General features: G+C 29.7%; 1 protein-coding gene across 1 annotated transcript; it reads left to right on the top strand.

Moving 5' to 3' along the window:
* The first annotated feature begins 11,210 nt into the window (after positions 1-11,210).
* Positions 11,211-22,537, top strand: LOC119668060. Its single transcript, XM_038077438.1, has 6 exons — positions 11,211-11,297; positions 11,401-11,406; positions 13,797-13,869; positions 16,303-16,392; positions 21,580-21,606; positions 21,673-22,537. The coding sequence occupies exons 3-6, from the start codon at positions 13,821-13,823 to the stop codon at positions 22,404-22,406; spliced, it is 900 nt and encodes a 299-aa protein (XP_037933366.1). The 5' UTR covers positions 11,211-11,297; positions 11,401-11,406; positions 13,797-13,820; the 3' UTR covers positions 22,407-22,537.

Genomic DNA, 22,537 nt, shown 5'->3' with positions numbered 1-22,537 from the left:
AATAGATAATTAATTATCCTTAACCAAAACTTCATCCAATCTCAATTCCATGTCGGGCGTTATTTTTGAATAGTCGAGTTTATATAGTTCCTTTTGAGTCACTAGGTTCCAATGCTTTGGATGAAATTCCGTACAAGTGGGTTTAGGTGATTCTTGAATTTGAATATGTATTTTTGTGTGTTGCTAAAATTAATTCTGAGACTATGCTAATTCGAAGATCTCTATGAATATTCATGTTTTAAATATACAAAAGGGAAACCACTATTTGCCAAATGAATTTCTATTGCACTTTTTGGAATTTTTCATTGTTTGATGGAAAAGAAGAGCTCCATTTATGGGTCATAAGAAAAACGCAAAGCATTTATTATTTTAATTGCTCTTTCCAAAGCTCTAGAAACTTTTCTAAATATTTTTTATACTCATGGAAAGGAATTGTCGTTTAAAATTTTCTAGACCAACAGGTTTATATCGAAACGATATCTGTTCAACGTCAATTCTAGTTTTTTGAATTTGAAAAAAATGATATCTGCTTTCAAAAAGTAATATATCATGATGATTTTGTGCGATGAGTGCATTATCGTATAACAAAAACCAACTGTAGATATTCCTGTCGTAGAATTTTTGCACGCGATCGTTGTTAAACTCCCAAATAGTTTTCTATATATCCCGTTTGATATACTGGAACAAATTGACTGTGAAAAATTTTCTTTGAATCGAAATAAACATTGGTCAACACTGTCTTGATTTTGATTTAAAAACGTATTTTCTCTCGTTTTGCTCTTCCGATTACTTTTATATTGTTTTGATTTTGATTTAAATTTGAAACATTGTATTTTATCACCAGGTATAATAGAATAAATCCGTTACGGATTCTTTCGAAAGATTTTTAATATTTTCGGTCATTCATCAGAGTGTGTGGTACGTAGTGCACTTCTATTTGCTCAATTCTTTAGTCAGAATTAAATAATCTATGCTTTTCTTGAATGGAATTCGCAGATATACAGTAGTTATACATTACAATGTAATAGATTGGATAAAACTAATAAAATATATATGAAACACACAAATATTTTTTTTATTATAATATAATTATAATAAAATTATAATTATAATGTATAATTAACAAAAATATCAACTGAATTTTTTAGACTCAATTTTTTTTTTAAACTTGATTATTTTTCAATTATCTTTTATTATTTATGAAATTAATTATTAAAATTTTTTATTTGAGTTTATATTTATATTTATATACTTGTGTATAATTAAGCTATACAATCAAGTTAATTCCATTTCTGCTTTAATTAAATAAATCTCTATAACATACTGAATAAAACTATTTTAGTGTTCATAAATAAATCAGCAACTAAAAAAATATTTTAAAATAAACCAAATTAAAGCAAATGTAAGAATTAAATAAAATTAAAAACATTTAATTTGCAGAGTTAATTCTGTTCTTGTCATGTTCCACACTTGAAATGGTTGATTGCATCGTCTGACGCCTATTTTCCATTCTGATACTTTCATCTTTGCAGAATTCTTTCAGTTTTCTTTACACTGTGTTGTATTTGATTTATACCGATTCCGTTGAAGTAATTATGCATTTAAGAAATCATATTGTGGCGCTCTAAAATTTCAATCTGCCTGTATTTCAGTATTTTTATTGCTAATTTGAATGACTTACTTTATTGCTTGTTAATGTAATTACTATAGACTTCGTTGCAGTTTGAAAGAAATATTTATAGGCCCCTAATATAGAGCAAAATTTTCCTTGAACATAGCTTGTATTTTCTAATGAGTCTATTTATGTAATGATAGATTGAACGCGTGCATATGTATTTTGGAAAAATTTAGATTTATAAATATATCTTAACTTAATAAGAATTGTTCATGGAAGGTATATATATTGGTAATTTATCAAAACATACATTTAGTATAAAATGTAAATCATTTTCAAACCACTGAATATCATTTTCATCTTTAGTGAAACTTTAGAAATCTTTTAATTCTTAATTGTTTACAACACAAGATCATCATATCAATCTTTATAATCTTGCAAAAAAAAATCAATTCCTTACAAAAATATCATATAACATCAATACAGGTTTCCACATATAAACGAATAATTTTTATTGTTTAAAAGCACAGAATTTTAAAATCAATATAAATAAGGTTTATATTAATGCCTATTTTCTCATGCAAAAACTATTTTTAAATATAATTAAATATTATATTATATTTAAATTTAATATTATAATTAATAGAATGAAATAATATAACTTAAAAATATAACAAGGTGTCTGAAGCATGTGAGTCTACATCTCAGAAACTCTTATCTACTATAACAAAGTACCGAGTGTCAGTATTTGTAACTAAAAATATGTCACAGAAGATTTAAAGTTATTCGTGTCATTGCTTTATGTATAGAGATAAGGATTAGAATACTAGCAAATTCAAATATGAATTTCACAAAACTAATAATTCTAAAAATCATTAGAATACACCCTGTACTGTTTTAGAGTATATCTGATTTTCACTAGAACTGACACCCCACTAGAACTGAAATCTGGAACCACGAGATCCAAATGCCCAGAAAGAGTATTAGTTTTCTATGTTTTCATGCTGGTATGTTTCGTATGCTGGTACCCATAGAAAGAGGTTAAGAAGGACTTAGCTCCCCAATTCTTTTTAAAGGGTCATTATCTTAATACGTATGTTGAGATTACAGTAGTGTAAAGCAGCTATATACTTTAAACAACTAAATACTTATAATCAAAAAAGAACGAACAACTGTTCAAGCTTACACAATCACCATATCGACAGAACACTCTAATTGATTTGAAACTCATTTCAACGACTTTTGTGTAAGTTGTGGAATACCTATCACTACCAAAGGTATTAAAGATATTACCTGCTTTAAAAAAGACAAACTGGCTTGGTCTCTTTTACTTTCTACAAGACAGTCTGCTACTTGCACTCTACTATACCTCACTATATATTTTTAGTAAGATCCATCAAATTAATTCTTTTTACTGTTTAAATAAAAACTCATTTACTATAGAATTACTTTTATATGGGATATACGTATATATATAAAAGTATATTTGTTTATTACTTGATGGCAGCTTGAGCAGCATGCCCAGGCCTGTTGGTATTCCATGAGAACAAGTACAAAAATGCATCTCATATTTATGCAAATATTTCGCCAGCAATCGATGCTTATCAGTAACGAACAATCTTTGCCATCGGAGACAAAATAAAAGAATTTAAAAGTGAATTGTTGGGATTTAGAATGATATTAAAGTTTTTCTTATTTTAGTTTATTTTAAGGCTGTGCAAGAATATAAAAGAAGCTTTTAAACAATTCAATATCGGTTGCCCTGCTACCAACTCATATTCCCACCGTAACTGAATGCCACTTACATTTGCACAGAACGTTATCGTTCTATAGCAGAACGTTATAGTTGAGGGTATAAAATGTACCTAAGCTCGCACAGTTTTGCATCCTTTTTCATCACGAATAAATGAACTTTTCGCCACGTTAAACTTAAGGTTTTTATCAGTGAAGCAATAAACAAAAGCTTGGAATGTTTTTGTCACAGGTAAACACAAAGTGACATTTATACGCTTTTTACGAGAACTTCAAATCCTTTTTTCGTCTTGGCGAATACACTTTGTATTTGACAAAATATTTGTGGTATTTTGTATAAAAATAAATAACTTATTTACTTTAACAAATAGCTTAAATGAAACAAATAAGAGTTTCCTTACACAAATTTGCTTTCCACATATTAACATAATTGCAGCACACACAATATTTTATCTAAATTGTTTTTAATTGTGCTGCATATGCGCAACTGCACGCCCGATTTTTTGCTAGCCCTGCGCATGTTTAGCTACTTCACGAATTACTTGTCTGTCTATTTGAGACCCCACAAAAATCACGGGCAAACTTATTGGTAGCATTATTATGTTCGACCACTGTGGGGGCGACCACGATTACGTGCACAGACAACAGCCAGAAATAAATTTTTTTTTTATTGCCCATAGCTTGTCTGTTCCGGAGCATTTTAGTAGGCAACCTTTCTACGTATAATGACTAAATAAGCACAGCCAGAGAAGTCTTCTCTAAAGTTACCTATTTATTTATTTTATTTTATTTTATTTTATTTTATTTTATTTTTTCACAGGAATTGTTAAACACACACTTGACTGTTATGTGACTAGAATTTTACGTTAAATACTTTCATCAGCAATAACGACCGAATTCTTAATTCTGTTAAGCTCATCAATAAGTCAGGATTCACCAATCACGTTTATTTTATTATCATTTTTATTTGATTCATTTTTAAGTACATTCAAATTGTGCCACGTGTGGTCAATTTAAGTTATTATAGAAAAAAAATATGTACTCAAAATTTAATTTAAAGTCGATTTTTTTTTTTAATTTGTAATCTAAAACAATAATGTAACGGAAAAAGATAGTTCGATGCAAAATTATATTTTTAATTTTCTTATTTTTTTCATATTTTCAATTAATATAATCTTTATACCTTAATAACAACTATGAAAATACTTTTTATCACACAGCATAAACATTTTTTAATATAAAAGCCAATATAGACCAGTTTTACAGTGCACACTTAAGCTAAGTGACCCTCAAGTTTTCAATATTGTACGCAAAAAAGTCACTTAAAAATTAAAAAAATATATAAAATGTGTCAAATCGACACTTGAGATTACTTGGACTTGCACCCAATATCCTTCTTCGTTTTTTAGTATGTAATAATTACGGTTCTAGAGCTATCAATGTACAGGTACGTGCTATCATAAACAAAAAACAGACAGTTTAATATATATAATAAACTAGCAAGTACATATCATAGGATACCTTTAAACCTAGGCGAAGGATGGCTAGTCTTTCCAGATGAATTCTGACATTTTTGTTCGAAAGTGTGACATTTTCTAGCATAAATGACATTACAGTTATTGTGTTGTTTACATCGTTTCTAAATTGAGTCTCTGCAAAAAAATGGAACCAAATAATGAAAATATTTGTACAATAATTTTTAACGATTTTCGACGCGGATTAACCAGAAAAGAATATATCGATACATTTAGCTTTCCGCATTCCGCATTGGTGCAAGGAAATGCTTAAAAAATGCGGCCGAGGTGGATAAAAAAACGTCTACGACATCGTGACAGATGATGAATCATGGATTTACGGCTATAAGCTTAAAACAGCTACAAGCCGTTGAGAAATTCAAAACCCAAAAATTGAGAATATTTTGAAAAACAATAAAATCATATTCGCTGCTTAACCAGTTTTCAGAGTTAAGCATAAGACTTAAAAAACAATCCTCGCAATTTATATAGAAATAATGCCTACCTAACTAATTCAATGTATTCCTGATGGAATTATTTGCAATCGGCTTATCAGTCATATGGGATACTAATTACAAATTACAAATTTAAAAAGAACAACATCATGCTATCAACTAATCAAGCTGTATTTCAGACCTTAACTTTAATTACCACAACATCTCACCTAGCGAAACAAAGACATCCTAATGTCAAGGCTAAGGACATCCTAATCGGCTTGACTAAATTAATTTGTAAGCCATAGGATTTTAAGGAGATGAGAAAAAACCAATAAACTAGCAAGTAGAGGATCTACCATGCAAAAGGTCCTACTAAATGTGACTTAAAAAAATTAACAATATAAAATACCTTAAAAAATCGAGCTGGAGTTGGAAGAGTTTTGTAACATGTAAAATTATTAGATCATTATGACATGAATATATTTACAAACAAACATTTAATGCTGACATTTCTGGGCTTACGGAGAACATTCGGCCAATAAACCATAAAAAATGCACTATTTTTATTTTCCCTGTTACAAGATTAGCTACCTTATTTCAACCGTTCCTCAGTAACCTAGGAAAGTTAGTGGAAATAAGCATTATTGAAATTAAATGGATCCTTACTCAAACGTACTGGATCTTATTGAGCTATCTATACAAATTAGAATTGTCAAAATTTTTCCGATTACCGTAGCTTATAGACAAAAAATCTGTCCTAAATATATTGTGCTGCAAAAAGACTTTGAATATACTTCAGCTATTTTAAAAACCAAATATATGAACCTTTTACCAAAAATTCAATTATTACTTGGTTAAAATGGGAAGAGTTGTTATACTTCATTTGAAGTCTTTATTTCTGGATGTACCTTACATAAAAAAAACAGGAACTTCTCAGTATTTGAAACATTGTAGTTTTTAACATATCAGCAGATTAACTTATTTAAGAGTTGAAACATTTATTATTTGGTATGAATTTGTTAGGATCTTGAAGTTTTTGTAAAACATATACAGAATAGTTCTACGTCTACTAAAAAAATGTATTGTCTTAGATTTTTTAGAAATGCAAAAAGTCGTTTAAATGAAAAATCGAAACTCTTAATCTGTGGTATAAAAAATTAATTCATAGCCGTAAAGCTGCTTCGTTTTCATGGAACAACAATCCTCTTTAACATAAATTATCTTAGCCTTTATAATTTAAAAGTTCGCATGACCTACCTATAAATGATGTACGAGTATTACAGCAAATTTATATGAAAGTTTATTATAACACAAATTTTATAATGAAATTAATGTACAAGTGTTGTTGCCTAAATTACCGATAACAAAGTTACTAAATCTTCTTTAAATTTTACACGGTACTCGGTAGCTCAAAACGATTTCTTAACTTGTCTAACAAATTTGCAGTATTTTGTTTGGCTCTTGATGATACCCTTTACCATTTGACTACTGAATTTATGTACTTTGGAAATATTTTTGCAATATCAACGAAAAATCTGCTGAGCGATAAATTGTGCATATTCTGTTGCAGTGCATCAATGGCAGTCGCAAAATATTCAACGTCGTTTTGTTGTGCTTTATCAGCAGCAAAATCGTTTGGTAAATTTGAAATTCTTCGGCGGTCTTTGGTTCAATAACAGAATGCAACATATTACTGCAATAGCAGCGACGAACATTGACGATGATGGTGATGGTGATGATGATGATGATGATCAGTCGGTGCAACTAATGCGCAACTACAGCGGCTATACAATCAAAATGTAGGCAATATGCGCAGTCCATAGATGTGAAGGACAATAGCCTGAGATTAAATGCCGACAACAACAGATTAAGCGATACCATAGAGAGTCGTTGCAAATACAGGTGCTGCCACTACAGTAATCGCAGAATGTAAAGTTGGACATGCCCATAAGCTATGCCATTGCGAGTCACAAACAATAAAGAAATCGATCGATATCGGTGCATTTAGTAAAAACAGACAACAGTAACAATAGGTACAAATTTCGCTTGAAATCAATGAGGCACCCAAACAGCCAAGAAAGCTAATGATTTCATTCCGTATTGGAATCTGGGAATTCAGCTGCTCCTGCTGCTGCTGCTGCTGCTGTTACTGTTGTAACTTAAGTTTTGCATCTTTATTGTAATTTTAGCTTAAATATCTTGTGCATTACGCAACTATAGGAGACAATTCTTAAGAAAAATCAACATTAACGCTATTTACCACTTTGCTCTTGTTGATCTCTTTTAAAACCATAAAGCGCTGTACGCTGCTGTGTTGTGACCGCAGAAATATCTCTGCGCAACAAACCATCGATCGATTGTGTTTCACTAAATTATTATGTTAACATGAAAATAATTGAAACAAGAATTCACTTATCCAAGACAATTTATTTATCTCGCTGCCCGCCTGCCAAACATCGTCTCTTTCTTTGTCGTTATCGTTATCGTTGTCGTCAAGCGCACTTTTGTTACTGGTTCATTTGCTGTTGCTGTTGCTGTTGCTGTTGCTGTTGCTGCTGTTGGTAGCTGTACAGTTGGTGGTTGGTATTTGGCACAGTGGAAATGTTTGTATGGACCGCCAAATGAAATGGCACTTGCAACTCAATTGACGTTTGTGCAAATATGCTGCGAAGTACAACAGTAGGCCCATATACCATTTAGGGCAAAGCTGACAGACACCGCACCAGATCTATTGTTACTAACCTCAACGTACTACAACGTACTACAGCTTTGCTTCTGAGCATTCCACAAACTTTGGATTAAGTTGCACTATAGCAGATTTTACCACAATTACCCCCTATACGCATCCTTTGTAGTCAATTTTTGTTCCTACCTCTGCTCTGCTACTGCTGTTGTTTCAAAGAAAATTTATTTGCTTTTTTTTTTTTTTAATTTTTGGTGTTTGGTAACAAAGCGTTGCATTATTTTGTACAACGATTTGTTTTACTTCTTGTAATTTTTGCTGCTAACACGCATCGAGACACTTTAAAGACGCTTCGATTGGCAACGTTGGGCCTCCTGAGTAGCACTTAAGATACTTCAAGTCGGACTATTTGCCTTTATTATAAGTGCATTTACAGTAGTTTAATGTGAGAGGAATATTAGTTGCTCAGACTTAAATGTCTGGCTTCACAATTGCAAATAAAAATGTCGATATTTTGGACAAATAATAACAAAAAGCAACAAATTTTCAATTGTTTCGGAAAGTGCTACAGATATCCTTACTTGCAAGCTCTCAATTTGTTTTTGTTGTGACAATTAATTATAAATTGAAATTTTAGATAAATAATTTTAAACAAATGTTATAAAGAGTCCTCTCAATGATATTTTATTGAGAAGTCTATACTATTACATATTTATTAAATATTTTTTATGCTATTTCAAAATTGAAACTAGCAAATCCTCGAACGGTATCACAGAACTGCTAGTGGATTTATAATCTAATAAAAAAGCATGGATGACTCGAGAAGTTATAAATGAATGGCTGCATTAGTATAAGAAAATGAGAGTGCAGAGTCGAAAGATTCTTGTTTCTAGATAATGCATCATCTCATTCAAAGGAATTAAACTTAACTTATATTAACATTATTTTTTCGCTTCCAAACACAACGAGGGGCAATCCAAAATTTTTAAACTTTTTACAGGAGCATACTTTTAAAACACTTGTTAAGTAAATTGACAATACAAGGTCTGCATCAGAGCTATTGAAATCTATTAATGTTATTGAAACTGTTTATTTCCTCAAAGTATCTTGGCATAAAGTTCAAACAATAAAACAGGATTTTCAAAAATTTATGAAAGTCTTCACGATTTTAATCCCGAAGATGACATTCCACTCTCAATCTATGCTAAATTTAAGGAAGGATTTAATTTGGCAAATGAATTCGACGGTTTCGACGATATTAAAATTCAATATGAAGAACAAAGCAATATTATGAACATAAATTATAAAGAAGAATCTAATGAAAAAATAACTGAGCCTATAACACCGTACGATATGGTGTTAAAACTTTAACTTTATTCAAAATATTATTTGGGTGCAAATTAAATATAATTTTTTGTGCTCTCATACGCAAACTTATGTGGACCTGTAAGATACAGTAATGAGCCACATTTACTAATTCGAATATTTATTATTATTATGTTGCGGCTAGTTGAGTCAGTGCACCTGAGCACTTTTACTCTCTATTAACTGCGAGGTTTCATCAAAACCCCTCTTTGTGCCTTGACTGGATTATTGTTTATCACTTCATTAGACTAAGCAATAATTGACCTCAGATCTGCATATCTCCCCGTGAAGCCTGTAACCGTTCTGAGATTTGATAACGCGGCGTTAGTAAGTCTGTGAGATTTCGCAAATAATTTCTGGGCTCTATCCTCTATGTATTTTTTGATGGGATCAATCTTGAGTATAAGGATGTCATCCCTGAGGATGTCATTCGTCCTAATGTACCAAGGAACTTTGAAAAGTCTTCTCAGAGCCTGGCTTTGTGCAATTTCTAGCTGGTGAATAGTAGTGTTTGAAGCTTTGCTAAACGCTACACAATCATATAGAAGTGACGGACGAATTATTTGGTTATATATCAGTTTCCTGTTCTTAGCATTAAGGTTTTCATTTCTAAATAGCGGTTGGAGGTAATGAAGAATTTTGGCGCAGCTAATTCTTTTCAGTTGAACATGATTAAGCCATGTGAATCGTTTGTCCAACGTGATACCAAGATATTTAACGCTATCCTCCCAGTTTATCACCATATCATCCACACTCATTCTTGACGGATTCTGTCTCCACTTACGCGTTATAAACAAGTTATAAATCCAAAATATTAACAGTATTATTTAGCTTACTATGATTTATTAGCTACTAAAAAATATATAAAATACATATTTTGACTAAGTTCAAGAATGTTAGAAAAATACTCCAATAAAATACTATCAAAGTAAACGTATACTATAGTCATATTTTGTGCTTAAGAAAATTAGAAAGGCATTCCACAAAAAATCATTAAAGACTAAGTAATTACATCAACTTTCTGTAAACTTTACTCTACAAGACTGATAATGTTATTGTAGACCATTAGCTCTATATACAATATAAATCTGGATAGGGTATATTATAGATATTCTAATTTTATTATCTCTATATGATAAATTTTAATTAAATTATTAAATAGCAAAGAGTTAAAGAACATTAATACTTATTAATAAATAAAAAATTCAATATTATTAGACAGATTCGAATAGCAAAGAAAAGGCAAGGACAAAAATGTATTTAATTTATTGAAATTTGGCTGACCATACAGCACTGTTTCGAGTATTGCCACGTACTCATCATCAGTGGTGATGATGAATTTTTGTCCATGTCTTTTCTTAGCTATTGGAATTCATCTAACTAGCAAGAAAAAAATAACATTATTAAATATTATTATTTTATACCTATTGAAAGGACAGCAGTTAACCGTGTTCTACAGACAATTTAATCATGTTCCCTAGAACATTTAATCTTGTTTTGGGAATTATGATTAAGTAGATATTCAAAAAAAATTCGAATTAGAAATAGTTCTCAACCACGACTTTTATTTCATAATTTATACATATTGTTGCAAAGAGTAGATAAAATGTTTTCTTTTTATGATTTTAGCAATATTTTATTGCTGTGATTCTGTAATTAAACAAACTTTTACTTTTATCGTCGAAATATAACAAACAGTTTATTTTCAAATTAGTCAGACCATACATACATACATTTTACTAGATATCAATAATCATTCTCATCTATAATATTTAAGCTGCGACTAATGTAAATGTAATAAAACCTTACAAGTAATTTGAATATTTTTTGTATTTTTGTAGACTGCGCTACACTGGGCTGCCAAACATGGAAATGAAGACGTCGTCAAGCTGATTGCCGGCACCTACAAGGCGGATGTTAATGCTAGAACGGTTCGTATAAGAAACATTGCAATAGGAATTTAATAAAAATTGTATATTTTTTTTGCCATTTAATTTCATGAATCCTCACAACGAAATTCCTTTGAATGCAAAGAACGGGGTAAGTGCAGTTTGAATTGTTTACAATTTTATTATTAAGTTTCAATAAAACATTTGTCTGCATATGCATTTGCTAGAGCGCCACCGCCTTATTGCCAAGACAACAACTTAATTTTAAATTGAATCTGCGCGTGATGTTCACTGCCAATCCAGATGACTCCGAGTTTGATTATAAAATTTTAACTCAAGATGTGTACCCACTCGACGAAACATTTAATTTGACTTAACATAACGTGTGTTGTCGCCATCTCTCAATATTTTGCATATATGAAGTACGGTGACATCAGCAGGCAATCACTATTAATGCTATTCGCATTCGATGTGAAGCATCAACCCTTTTCCCCTATAGTCGCAGTGGCAACACAGCAAAGTAAAAGGATTTCAAAGTGCAAAAACCATAACAAATCAGCGAATTTGACTATGACAAATTTAAGCAATTTCCAATTGTTTTGTCATACGTAAAATTTATTTCACATTATTTTATTTCATTTTATTTTAAAAATTCAAATTGTGTAAAACCAGGCACATTTGTCGCGACAACAAATGAAATGCTTTCTATCTCAATTTAAAATTATCCTGCCAAATTTCGAAATTGTAGCAAAATGATTGGCACTTTGTGTCGAGTGTGTTCAATTCGACACGCATTTCAAATTTACACTTTTGTCATATAAAATTCTATCAGTGAAACACACAACAATTGAGATACGAAAGTTTTGAATAGTTTCGGTTATTTTGTAATTTTACAAAAAAAAAATATTACGTCCAAAGATTATTTAATTTCACGTTTTAATTATACATTAATTTCAATCTAAATAAAATTTCACATAATATAAAAACTATTCAGTGTATAAATGGTTTTCCGACTTTTTCTTATTAAATGTTTATACATAGATTTTATACAGAAAATTTTTTGAGAACCTATTTTCTTATCCTTTTACCATTTAATTTTTTAATGCTGTAAGTTAGCACTTCGTATGTCATTTATTTGAATACACACACACAACCCAATCATTTTATTTCATTATTATTTTTTTTAAATTGTATTTCAATTGTACTATTTCAAATATAAAAAGATATAAGCAGGTGTAGCACGATCTTTGATTTCCCAATTCGACATCAGACATACTTTTTTTTTTAAACTAGTGGCGTAAATTCGCCCAATAGCCGGTACTGTGGCCAAAAGAGTCCTATTCTTCCACATATCCGACATACTCGTCAATAATCTAAGCCATGAGTAAAATTTAAGCAAAGGGATTCTCTGGCTTAAAAAATACCGAAAATGCTCGTAAAAACGTTGTAGATCACTTAATACTTCTATACAATGGGTTACAAAAAATAATGTACCTTATACCAAAATCATAACAAAACTAAAAATATACAAAACATTGATTCGCCCAGTTGTAACATATGGGTACAAAACATGGAGATTAACTGAAACCGAAGCAAGATAACAGTGTTTGAAAAAAAAATACTCAGAAAAATGTTTGACCCCGTGAAAGAAAACGGGATATATCGCATAAGATACCACCACGACCTAGAACAGCTAGCTAAAGGTGATACAATCAACAAATTTATGAAAAAGCAGCGATTAAGATAGTTTGGACATGTGATAAGAATGCCGGATATAAGAGTACCACTTAAGATTTATGAGAACGAAATAGGAACCAGCAGAAAAAGAAGGCGACCAAGAATTTAATATAAGAAATTGGAAAACAAAAACAAAAAACGGAGAAGAATGGAAGGATGTTCTTAAACAGGTTTAGGTCCTACAAGTACTGTATAGTCACGGATGATGCTGATGATGATACAAAAAACATGATTTTATAAGACCTACTAAGAGAATCGTATAAAATATCAATACAGAACATCAAAAAACAAACAAATTTAAATTTTTTTCGAAAATAACTTCAAAAATCTTAACTGAACAACGAAGCTACTTATCTTTATTTAATGTATACTAAAAATCAGTCGTTAAATTGGAAGTCGATTGCTCTATATATATTACATATTCATTTAAAGATCTTAGTCCAGTGATTATAAAGGTCAAAGTGATTTTTTTTAGAATAAGCTTATACTCCTCATGTACCATTTTCCGATATTATATTATTCAATTCTATTAATTGAACGATATAAACTAAAATAAAACACATTTGCATATCATATTTTTTATCTGCGAGTACTACTATTGTTTGATCTTCCATCAAATTACATACAACACAATCGCGTTTGACTTTAATGATCTAAATTTATTTGACAGATAAATTTAATACATATTAAGTGCTCAGAAAGTTGATTCTATATTTTTTTTTTTATTAAAAGTTAGTTTATTTTTAATAATATAAAACGCAGGACTATTGCAAATCCGAACTAACAATTTAATCTAAATTTCAGGGCTATACACCATTACATTTGGCAATGCAATTTGGACGTGTTAATATCTTTGAGCTGCTCTGCAACACTTATAGTAAGTAATTTACTAATAGAATACAACAACATATTATATATAAAATAAAAAAAAATATTAATTTTATATAATTGCTGTCCCCAACTGGTCCCACAATAAAAACAACTCTAATAAGAATGACAACAATATTCGGAAAAATCAAAGAATAAAAACTTGTGTCATTTGGTATTTGCATTGTTGATAGTTCTTATCACCTGTCAATCAAACTTATTTATCAGCTAATAAGTGGGAGAAATAACACAGACATTCTATGCTATTGATATCAGTTGGAACAGCGAGCAGATGCCGACTCCAACCATTTCTTTGTCGGCACGGGCTTGCATTTACTTTCCATAGTTCGATTGTTTGCTCAGTTGGGTAACAAACAACAATACAAAGAAGTTATTTAGAAGTTAGTCCTTTAATTGCCCAATTATTGATATCAATATTGACATTATCATTGACTTTGATTTTTCATTTTTTCCTACCACTCATACATTCATACAATTTTCTCTTTATCAATTATTTACTTTTCTTCTCCATTAATATACAATCGTAGACACATAATTACTTTAACCTTTTTATTGTTATTGATTTAGTCATAAAATATTGTTTACTCGGAAGTCAATAATGTAATTATTTTCTTTATTATCGTTACTGTGTTCAAACTAGAAGATTTATGGATATTTTATAAATAGTCAATAATGTTATAAAATAATATTAATTAGGTTTAACTCTATTGAAACACTGATTTTACAATTTTTACTTATATTTAGTTTAGTCCATGAGTTCCCAATAAAAAAAACCCTAATACTGAGTTAAATAAATAGGAAGAATTTAACCAAGATTTTTGCAGATCAATCTGCAGTAAGTACACAACTGGAGGTTTGGAGGTTTGAATACTATATGAGAATATATGGTATTATATTATTAGAAAGAAATTGTTTATATTATAATCAATATTATTATTGTTATTTCTGCTTAACAAAGACTATAAATGCTATAAGGCAGAAAACACAAAGAAAATCCAAATAATGAAAATTTAAACATTTTGTCATTTCTTCCCATACATATTGACATTTTTTATAGATAATTCGGATCTATATGATACACTGAGAAGGTGTATATCGTTATTTATTAGTACTATAAAGGTATTGCAGTTAATATTACATTTGCACTACTATAACACGGTTTTAAGTCAATTATATCATATGTATCATGTGTACACTGAGTAGGTTTATATATTTGTTTATTACTACTATAAAGGCATTGCACTTAGTCTTACATTAGCACTACTAATAGGGGTTTGGGTCAACTATGTAATTTGTATGCCGAATATTTGCTACAGATATTGTTCGATTAAACTGTGAAAATAATTTTTTAATTTGTTGACAAAAGCTTTAGTATATAACTGAAATCAACCGAAAAGTATTATCTGTTCTTACTCTCATAATTTTTTAATTTTTTTAATAAATGTTGTTATCGATAGATGTAGAGATCGGTCTTACAAAATTTTTGTAGTTAAATCATAATAGATCATTTCATTTTATATACAAAATATATACATATATAGAGTTTACAAAACAGGGACCTCAAACCAATATGTACGACACTAACAGATGGCTGACAACAAACGTAACGTTATCAACCCAATTGATAAAAACCGTTCCAGGTAGTGAAAACTACCATAAATAATAAAATTTATTAACTAAATAAGTGTTACATCGACTTACATTAGATCAAAACCAATCCCTGTGATCTTTTGCAATCAGTGTTGGAATATTTCGGAGTTAAGCGAGAGAGTTTCTGTGTGAATATTACTGTAGATAAAACATTAAAGCAGTTAAAATTCAGATAAATATGTTTTGAAAAATATATTGTCATCAGCAGGAAACGTTATTGCTTCTATTTTCTATGATGCATATAGCGACGCTTTTATACCACTTCAAAGAAAAAAATTTTCGTTTTCCAAGTCATACTGGAAATTCGTCGGCAATAGAACCGCAATATTAATCGAATTTAGTTAGAAGTGCTACCATATCCACTATACTCACCATATTTAGCTTTATCTAAATTTTTTTTTCACCACAAATTTAAAATAAATCAACAACTAATTAATATTTTCAGGATTCTGGAAGAATCGAATTTTACTAAAGCTAATACATAATTAGCAAATCATAAAGCGTGCATTAAGCACAAAGAAAAATATGTCAAAAAATATATTTGGAAGTGCCAGAGTGAAAATTGAACTTCTTTATTTATTTACCACTGGCTTAAAAAGGTTTCTTTGGAATAGTCAATATTTACTTATTTTTACTGGTTTTGTTAGGTAGTTTTAATTTATTTAACAAGTTTTATAATATTAAAATATATGTTATATACTGTGACGAAATCTATTTTAATTAAATACTTAATTATTTACTTGATATATAATTTTTTACTTGATATATATAGAGGCCAACCGTGATTTAATGGATTGGAGCGGGAACAAGCCATTGGATTATAGTAGACAACGTACTACAGTGTCTGATTCTACATATAGCAGTGAGTATTTTAATAGTTTTTATATGTATATATTTTTCAAGAAACTTTACAATAATGAACACTTTACTGGGCTCTTTGACATGTGGAATGCAAATGGTGGTGGTAGTGGTGGCGGTGGCAAAACTTTCAGTGGCGTATCACGCAATAAAAAACGTGCACATATACCATACGCAACAATTTCGGGAAATCCAATAACACGCACACAATCCTTACTAACAACTGGGACTGTATCACGGCGTCAGAAGAAAGTACCCACATTATCATCATTTTTTGCACAAGATGAGGACTCAATGTCAGATAATAACTCTTCTGCAACTACCAAAACAAACATTAAAAATAATAACACAATTGCACAGTCATCACTAAAAACGGATGAATCAGAAGTGGATGTTAGTACTCTTAGTCCTTTACCGCAAAGTAGCAATTTAAAAAAGGAAAAGAAAAACACACCCCGCCGCAAAGAAAGTTTCTTGCTTAAAACTTTTCGAGCCGCCACCACCTCCAATAAACCAAATCAAGATTTAAATGTTACTAACAAAAAGTTATCGGAGTAATAATTGTAGCAATTCACACATCCTGGGAATTTATTAATCTTTAATATTATTTCTTAATAATGCACGGCCGTTAAATTAAAGCTTTGAAAGCTATTGAAGATATTTATTTATTAATATTTTTTTATATTATTTTTAACTTTATTACAGTTAATTTAATATGATAAACTAAAAATTTGTTATATTTTAATTATTAATTTGTATGTTTTGTTTATAATAAATGCTTGCCTTAATTTGTTATTGTAGCAATTAATTAATTTTCATTTAAATTATTTTCTAAATGCAATATCACATTAATTTCTTATTATATATTTTATAATTAATTACTTTCAATATATGTTAAAAGTTGCTTATATGTAAACATTATAATTAGATTATTATTTTTATATATTAATTAATATAATTAAATGGATTTAATCATTTGTTATTTGAATTTATTTTGAATTATTACTTTTTAGTAGATTGAATTAACTTTATGATTTTAAATTATACTAAATATATATTAAATATTTGCTTTTTATGTATTATTTTATGTTGTACTTTGTTCATAGTTCTTTAAATGAAATTATAGTAAAATTAGGGTACAAATATAATTAACAATCTACCCTCAATAATATAATTTTTTTAAAGGAGCTTTATAAAATCTTCTAAATCTGAGTAAATAGTAGTTTGCACTATACACCGAACACTTTATATTTAATAATAGATAATATAATATCAGTTTATATGTATTTACAAAATTTTTAAAACTTTTTAAGTGGTTAAAAAGTTTAGAAATGTCTACTTTAACATTAATTGTATTCAGCAGGAACCTAGCGATGTATCTAATCATATAACAAAATGTAAGCAATTCTCCTATACTGACAAGTTCTATGTTTTTAGATGCAATAATAATTTTTATATAGGTGTTAAATGGGGTACGATGGCCACGGCTGAGGATGCAGTGTGATACTTCGCACTTAATTTCTACTCTTACGTCTTTATCGTGAACTCAAAGCAAAATCTTATATTTGCTTTATATTATATTTTCATATAATATTATAGTCTCATATTCATTACATATTATAGACACATTTGAAAGAGCATAGAAAAACAAATCAAATGTTCAAAAGTCATCATTTGATCGGTAAAATATCATGTCTTGCAGTTTCTCAACATTTCAAGACTTGAACTCATATTGAGAGCTCTGACATCATTGAATCATATTCAACTCACATTATATACACACTTCAAAATCTTTGAGCAGCTCGAGGTACTCCAATTCGGGCATCTTAATTGAACTTTCTGAGAGGCTAACCTTCTAATACTCAACACCGCCTCAAGGCGGACTTTATATAAATGGCTAACAAAAGTTTATTTGGTTATGTTTTTAATATTTTTTGTTAATGTGAGGAGCTAGATGAAGGGTCAGATCTGTTAACAAATTCCAAATATTGCACTACTCTGTTCCTATTCATATCTATAACTGTGTGATCTAATAATTCACTGCATGTTGAGCAATATAAATATTTTTACAAATAAAAAATCTGGCATTACAAGGTTAAGTTACAGTCGTAACTTAAGTTTCAATTCAGACTTAAACCATCAACCACACTGCTGACTTATATTATGTCTAAGTCAGTTTAAGGGACTTCTAAAACGTTCAAGCTGTTTAAATCTGTTCGAGCTTATCTAGAAAAATTATTTTCTCAATGTTTAAATGTTTTTTTCGTTTTATAGTATGTTATAATAGTATGTACTCGAAAGCATATAGTATTCGAATAAATTTGAGTTGCCAAGTGCTCGAGAATAAGGTTACGTGAATATCAAAATGCTCGAAGCTTCGAATGACTCAAAAAATATTTGCAACTTCATTATATAGGTATTTTCTACCTTAACTACATTTAGTTCATTTTTCTACCAAAAAAACAGTCAATATTTTCTCTGTCAGTCCATAGTTTCTCGGTTTTCTTTGTTCACTAAAAAGATTAATACAACTTAACATATTTAAATTTGTGAAAATATTAAATATTTACGTTTTTTTTAAATATGCATTGTTAGAATAGTGAGCTACTAAATATACTCAACACATTGCAGAAGATCGACCTTAAGTTACTATAAAAATGTTAGATCAATTTACATTGATCTATTATTGGTTTTTCTGTTATTGAGCCTTAGAAGTGTATTATACTCATGGCGGTTTCTTTTAATTTTTCTTAACATAACTCGCACTATGGTACCCATAGAATTTTCATATTGCTTTGACGACCTCTTTTCTTTATTTTAAAAAATAAAAAGGAATCATTGTTAAATCGCAACCCACGCCCTTTTCGAAAAAAGAATGATAGTAATTGAACCCAAAACTCTTCATCAATCGAAAATTAAAATGTTCAATTCATCCAATAAGATGGTATATGTTATTATGAAATCATTAAAGAACTTCATCAATAGTGTTCAATAACAGTAAGGATGATAACCATCTTCCCCTTAATAAAAGAGTAATGGAAGTAACATTTTATAATAAAACAGAGCCCAAATGTAGCCTCCTTCTGGCTTCCTTAGTTAACGTTATCGACTGCAATGATAAAGTCATGAAAGACTATGCATACATTTTTACTTAGCAGCACTTATAAAAGTAACTAAATTTCGATGGACTAAAGATGTTATAGGAGCGTATGAAACTTCTTCTCTCAAATCAGTTATCAAAAGCAAGTGTAAAATTAAAACATAGAGCAATCAATATTGAGAGACTGTAAATACGATTGATCATGTCACAGATGGTCTTGAAACACGATTTTGAAACGACACTAAAACTAAGACTGTTTGACACATTAGGTTATATTGTATAATGCACATAAACGAACGATGATATCACATCATGCAGTTGAATGTATTTTTCACTAAAAATGTGGCAAAATTTGCAGTGCTGAGTACTGATGATCGTGAAGAGTAGCAGTTTTCCTTTAGTCCATAATATATCTCGAATTACAAATTACTTATGTCTTATTTTTAGTACACACTACATAATTATCCTTGTTATTGAATCTAACACTATATAGATAGTGTTTATTTTCATCATAGAGCTCCACTTATGTAGAGGATTAAAGAAGTAAAAACTACACTTGACATACCAACTTAAAAGAGTCTGAATGGTGTGAAAAGAGAATAAATGATAAGATTTGCGATAATTTTGTGTAAGATAATGAGGTAAAGAGGCAATGGAGAGATTAAATCAAATTCATGTCAAGATTTGGAGCAGTTGCGAGGAGAACGAAACCACAGATCAACTGGGGTTGGATTTGTGTACGTAATCGTTTACCATAATGTTAACAACATTCTTCATTATTGTACAGTAATAGTGCTTCATAAATCTAAAATTCTCTTTTACAATGAGTTTGTGGTAATATTTAAAATCCTTTAAAATAACATAAAATAACATAAAATCCTTTAAAACAAATAATAATGTTATCATAAGCATAAAAGTCATTCATATTTTTAACTCAAAATTTTTTAAACTTCGAATGCTAGGATCATAAAAATGACTTTTAAAAAGTTTTTACTTGACAGAAAGAAACTCTTTTCAGTGTTTATAGCATTTGTATAGATTAATTAATACATTACATATTCTATGGATATATTTAAGTTTATAACTATTTTATTATTAATGCATGTATATATTACCACCATCAGTTAATACTCTGATGGGTTATGCTCTGATTATCTTACTGACTTCATTTTGCTACCCAAAGACCGCAATAAAAAATTTATAAAAATATAATTGATTAATATAAAAGGCTAGAAGTCATTATCTAATATAAACTAATGTGGACCTCCATCAGCCTGTTTAAACTACATCCAGAAATGAAACGATTTCAGCATTTGTTACTCGTGCTTGGAGCATGCCATATATAATCAATCCAATAATAATTCATACCTATAAGAACATTACAATCATTCCAAAACAAAGACTAGACATACCCAATATTCACTATGAAATTCTTCATTTACTCTTATTCTATTCTCTAAATCTTAACGTGGAACGAATTCTAGAAATTCAAGCGATGCGTCTACAACTTCTGAGCAACGGATCAACAACATGGAGGCAAGTTAACAATATAAAACGTTTAGATGTTGCTGCAATATTTACCCAAACACTTTGAACGTTAAACGCTGTTGTTTTTATATTTTTATATACATTTTGTTTATTTTATTAATATTATAAATTTTAAGAATATATTAATAAATATTGCAGTTGCTTTTTAAAATCTTTTCTGTTTTTTTTTAAATTTTTGAAACTAGCGAAAATATTTTTTTTTATATTCTCCAAGGACGAAATTCTTAAGAATGTTTGCTTTTTTAAAAAACTTAACTTTTTTAATAGAATTTTGATTACTGCTTTGATTACTGCAAAAATATTGTTTCTGGGGGTAAGTCTTTTTATTTCAAAAAGGATCTTGTTTCCGTTTTGCATTTTACAAGCATGTTTTTTTTTTGTTTTTGTACTACATTGCATACCTATTACAATATATAAGACATATTTTTATATTTAAACATTTTAATTGATTTGCATAAGATTTTTGCAACAATTTCATTTTTACATATAATTTTTCCCCACTACCAACTAACACATTATATTTTCTTTACTCTTTATTTACAGAAATCAAAGCAAAGAAAAAACATTCCGGTAAATATCCTTTTATATACACTTACTATTTCATAACTTCTAACATTTCAATTATTTATTTTATAGAAAAAGATTTGGGCTTCCTACGGATTGGCTCTTTGAATGTGCGAGTGAAGAAAACAACAGAAGCATTCAGCAACTTCTTGGGAGTGGGCAGTGGCAGTGGGAATACAATGGCTCAAATGGTAGCAGCCAACGGTGGCCCAGTTTCGGGAGCAAGTCGCCATCACCAGCGATCTCACCGACACCGTCATCAGCTTCATCAAACTCACAATGGTATGACACGGTTGCGAATGGGGAATACTCAACCGATGAAGACAATGACGATGACTACACCATTAGGGATGAGCAACCAACAGTTGAGCTCGAGAGCAAGTGTACCGATTAGTAATAGTAAATTTGATAAAATTCATAAATCTTGGGGCTCTGCCGATAATATACCACATAATGGTAAAAACACTAACATGTATACTAAGGATTTAATGCCACCACCTAAAAGTGTGGCCGCTGTTAAAAAACGTCAAAAATCTTCGAAACATTCATCTGTGACATCTAGTGCTACAACTGATTCTCCACGTGGTTCTATATCATCATCTAATTCTAGTTCAAATCTTTATTCGGGATACTGTAGCATGCCTACGACTCCAAATCAATTACGAGCTCCAATCGGCATGGCTTCAGCAAACAATATGGGTGATTCAGACTCGGACTCGGCATGTGGATTTGATTCTAATTGGTCATCGGTTAACAGTCGTGGCTCTCTAAGCAGTGGCAACTTACAAACTTCAAGATTTTCATAAATTCAAGTCGAATTTCACAAACTGAAACATTTCATAATAAATTATGTAGATTTTATTTTTTATTGTTTATTATTTTCTACAATACAAATACAAAAATGTATTCAAATTCATAGAATTTATAACAATAAAAT

Source organism: Teleopsis dalmanni, chromosome 1, assembly GCF_002237135.1.
Source record: "Teleopsis dalmanni isolate 2A chromosome 1, ASM223713v2, whole genome shotgun sequence".
NCBI lineage: Eukaryota > Metazoa > Arthropoda > Insecta > Diptera > Diopsidae > Teleopsis > Teleopsis dalmanni.
This window is presented reverse-complemented; position numbering and strand designations above follow the sequence as displayed.

Coding starts and splice junctions, on each gene's coding strand:
- LOC119668060 (XM_038077438.1), top strand. CDS start 13,821: ATGCAATTTGGACGTGTTAATATCTTTGAGCTGCTCTGCAACACTTAT. Junction 13,870..16,302: donor GCTGCTCTGCAACACTTATA/GTAAGTAATTTA, acceptor TGATATATATAG/AGGCCAACCGTGATTTAATG. Junction 16,393..21,579: donor GTCTGATTCTACATATAGCA/GTGAGTATTTTA, acceptor CTTTATTTACAG/AAATCAAAGCAAAGAAAAAA.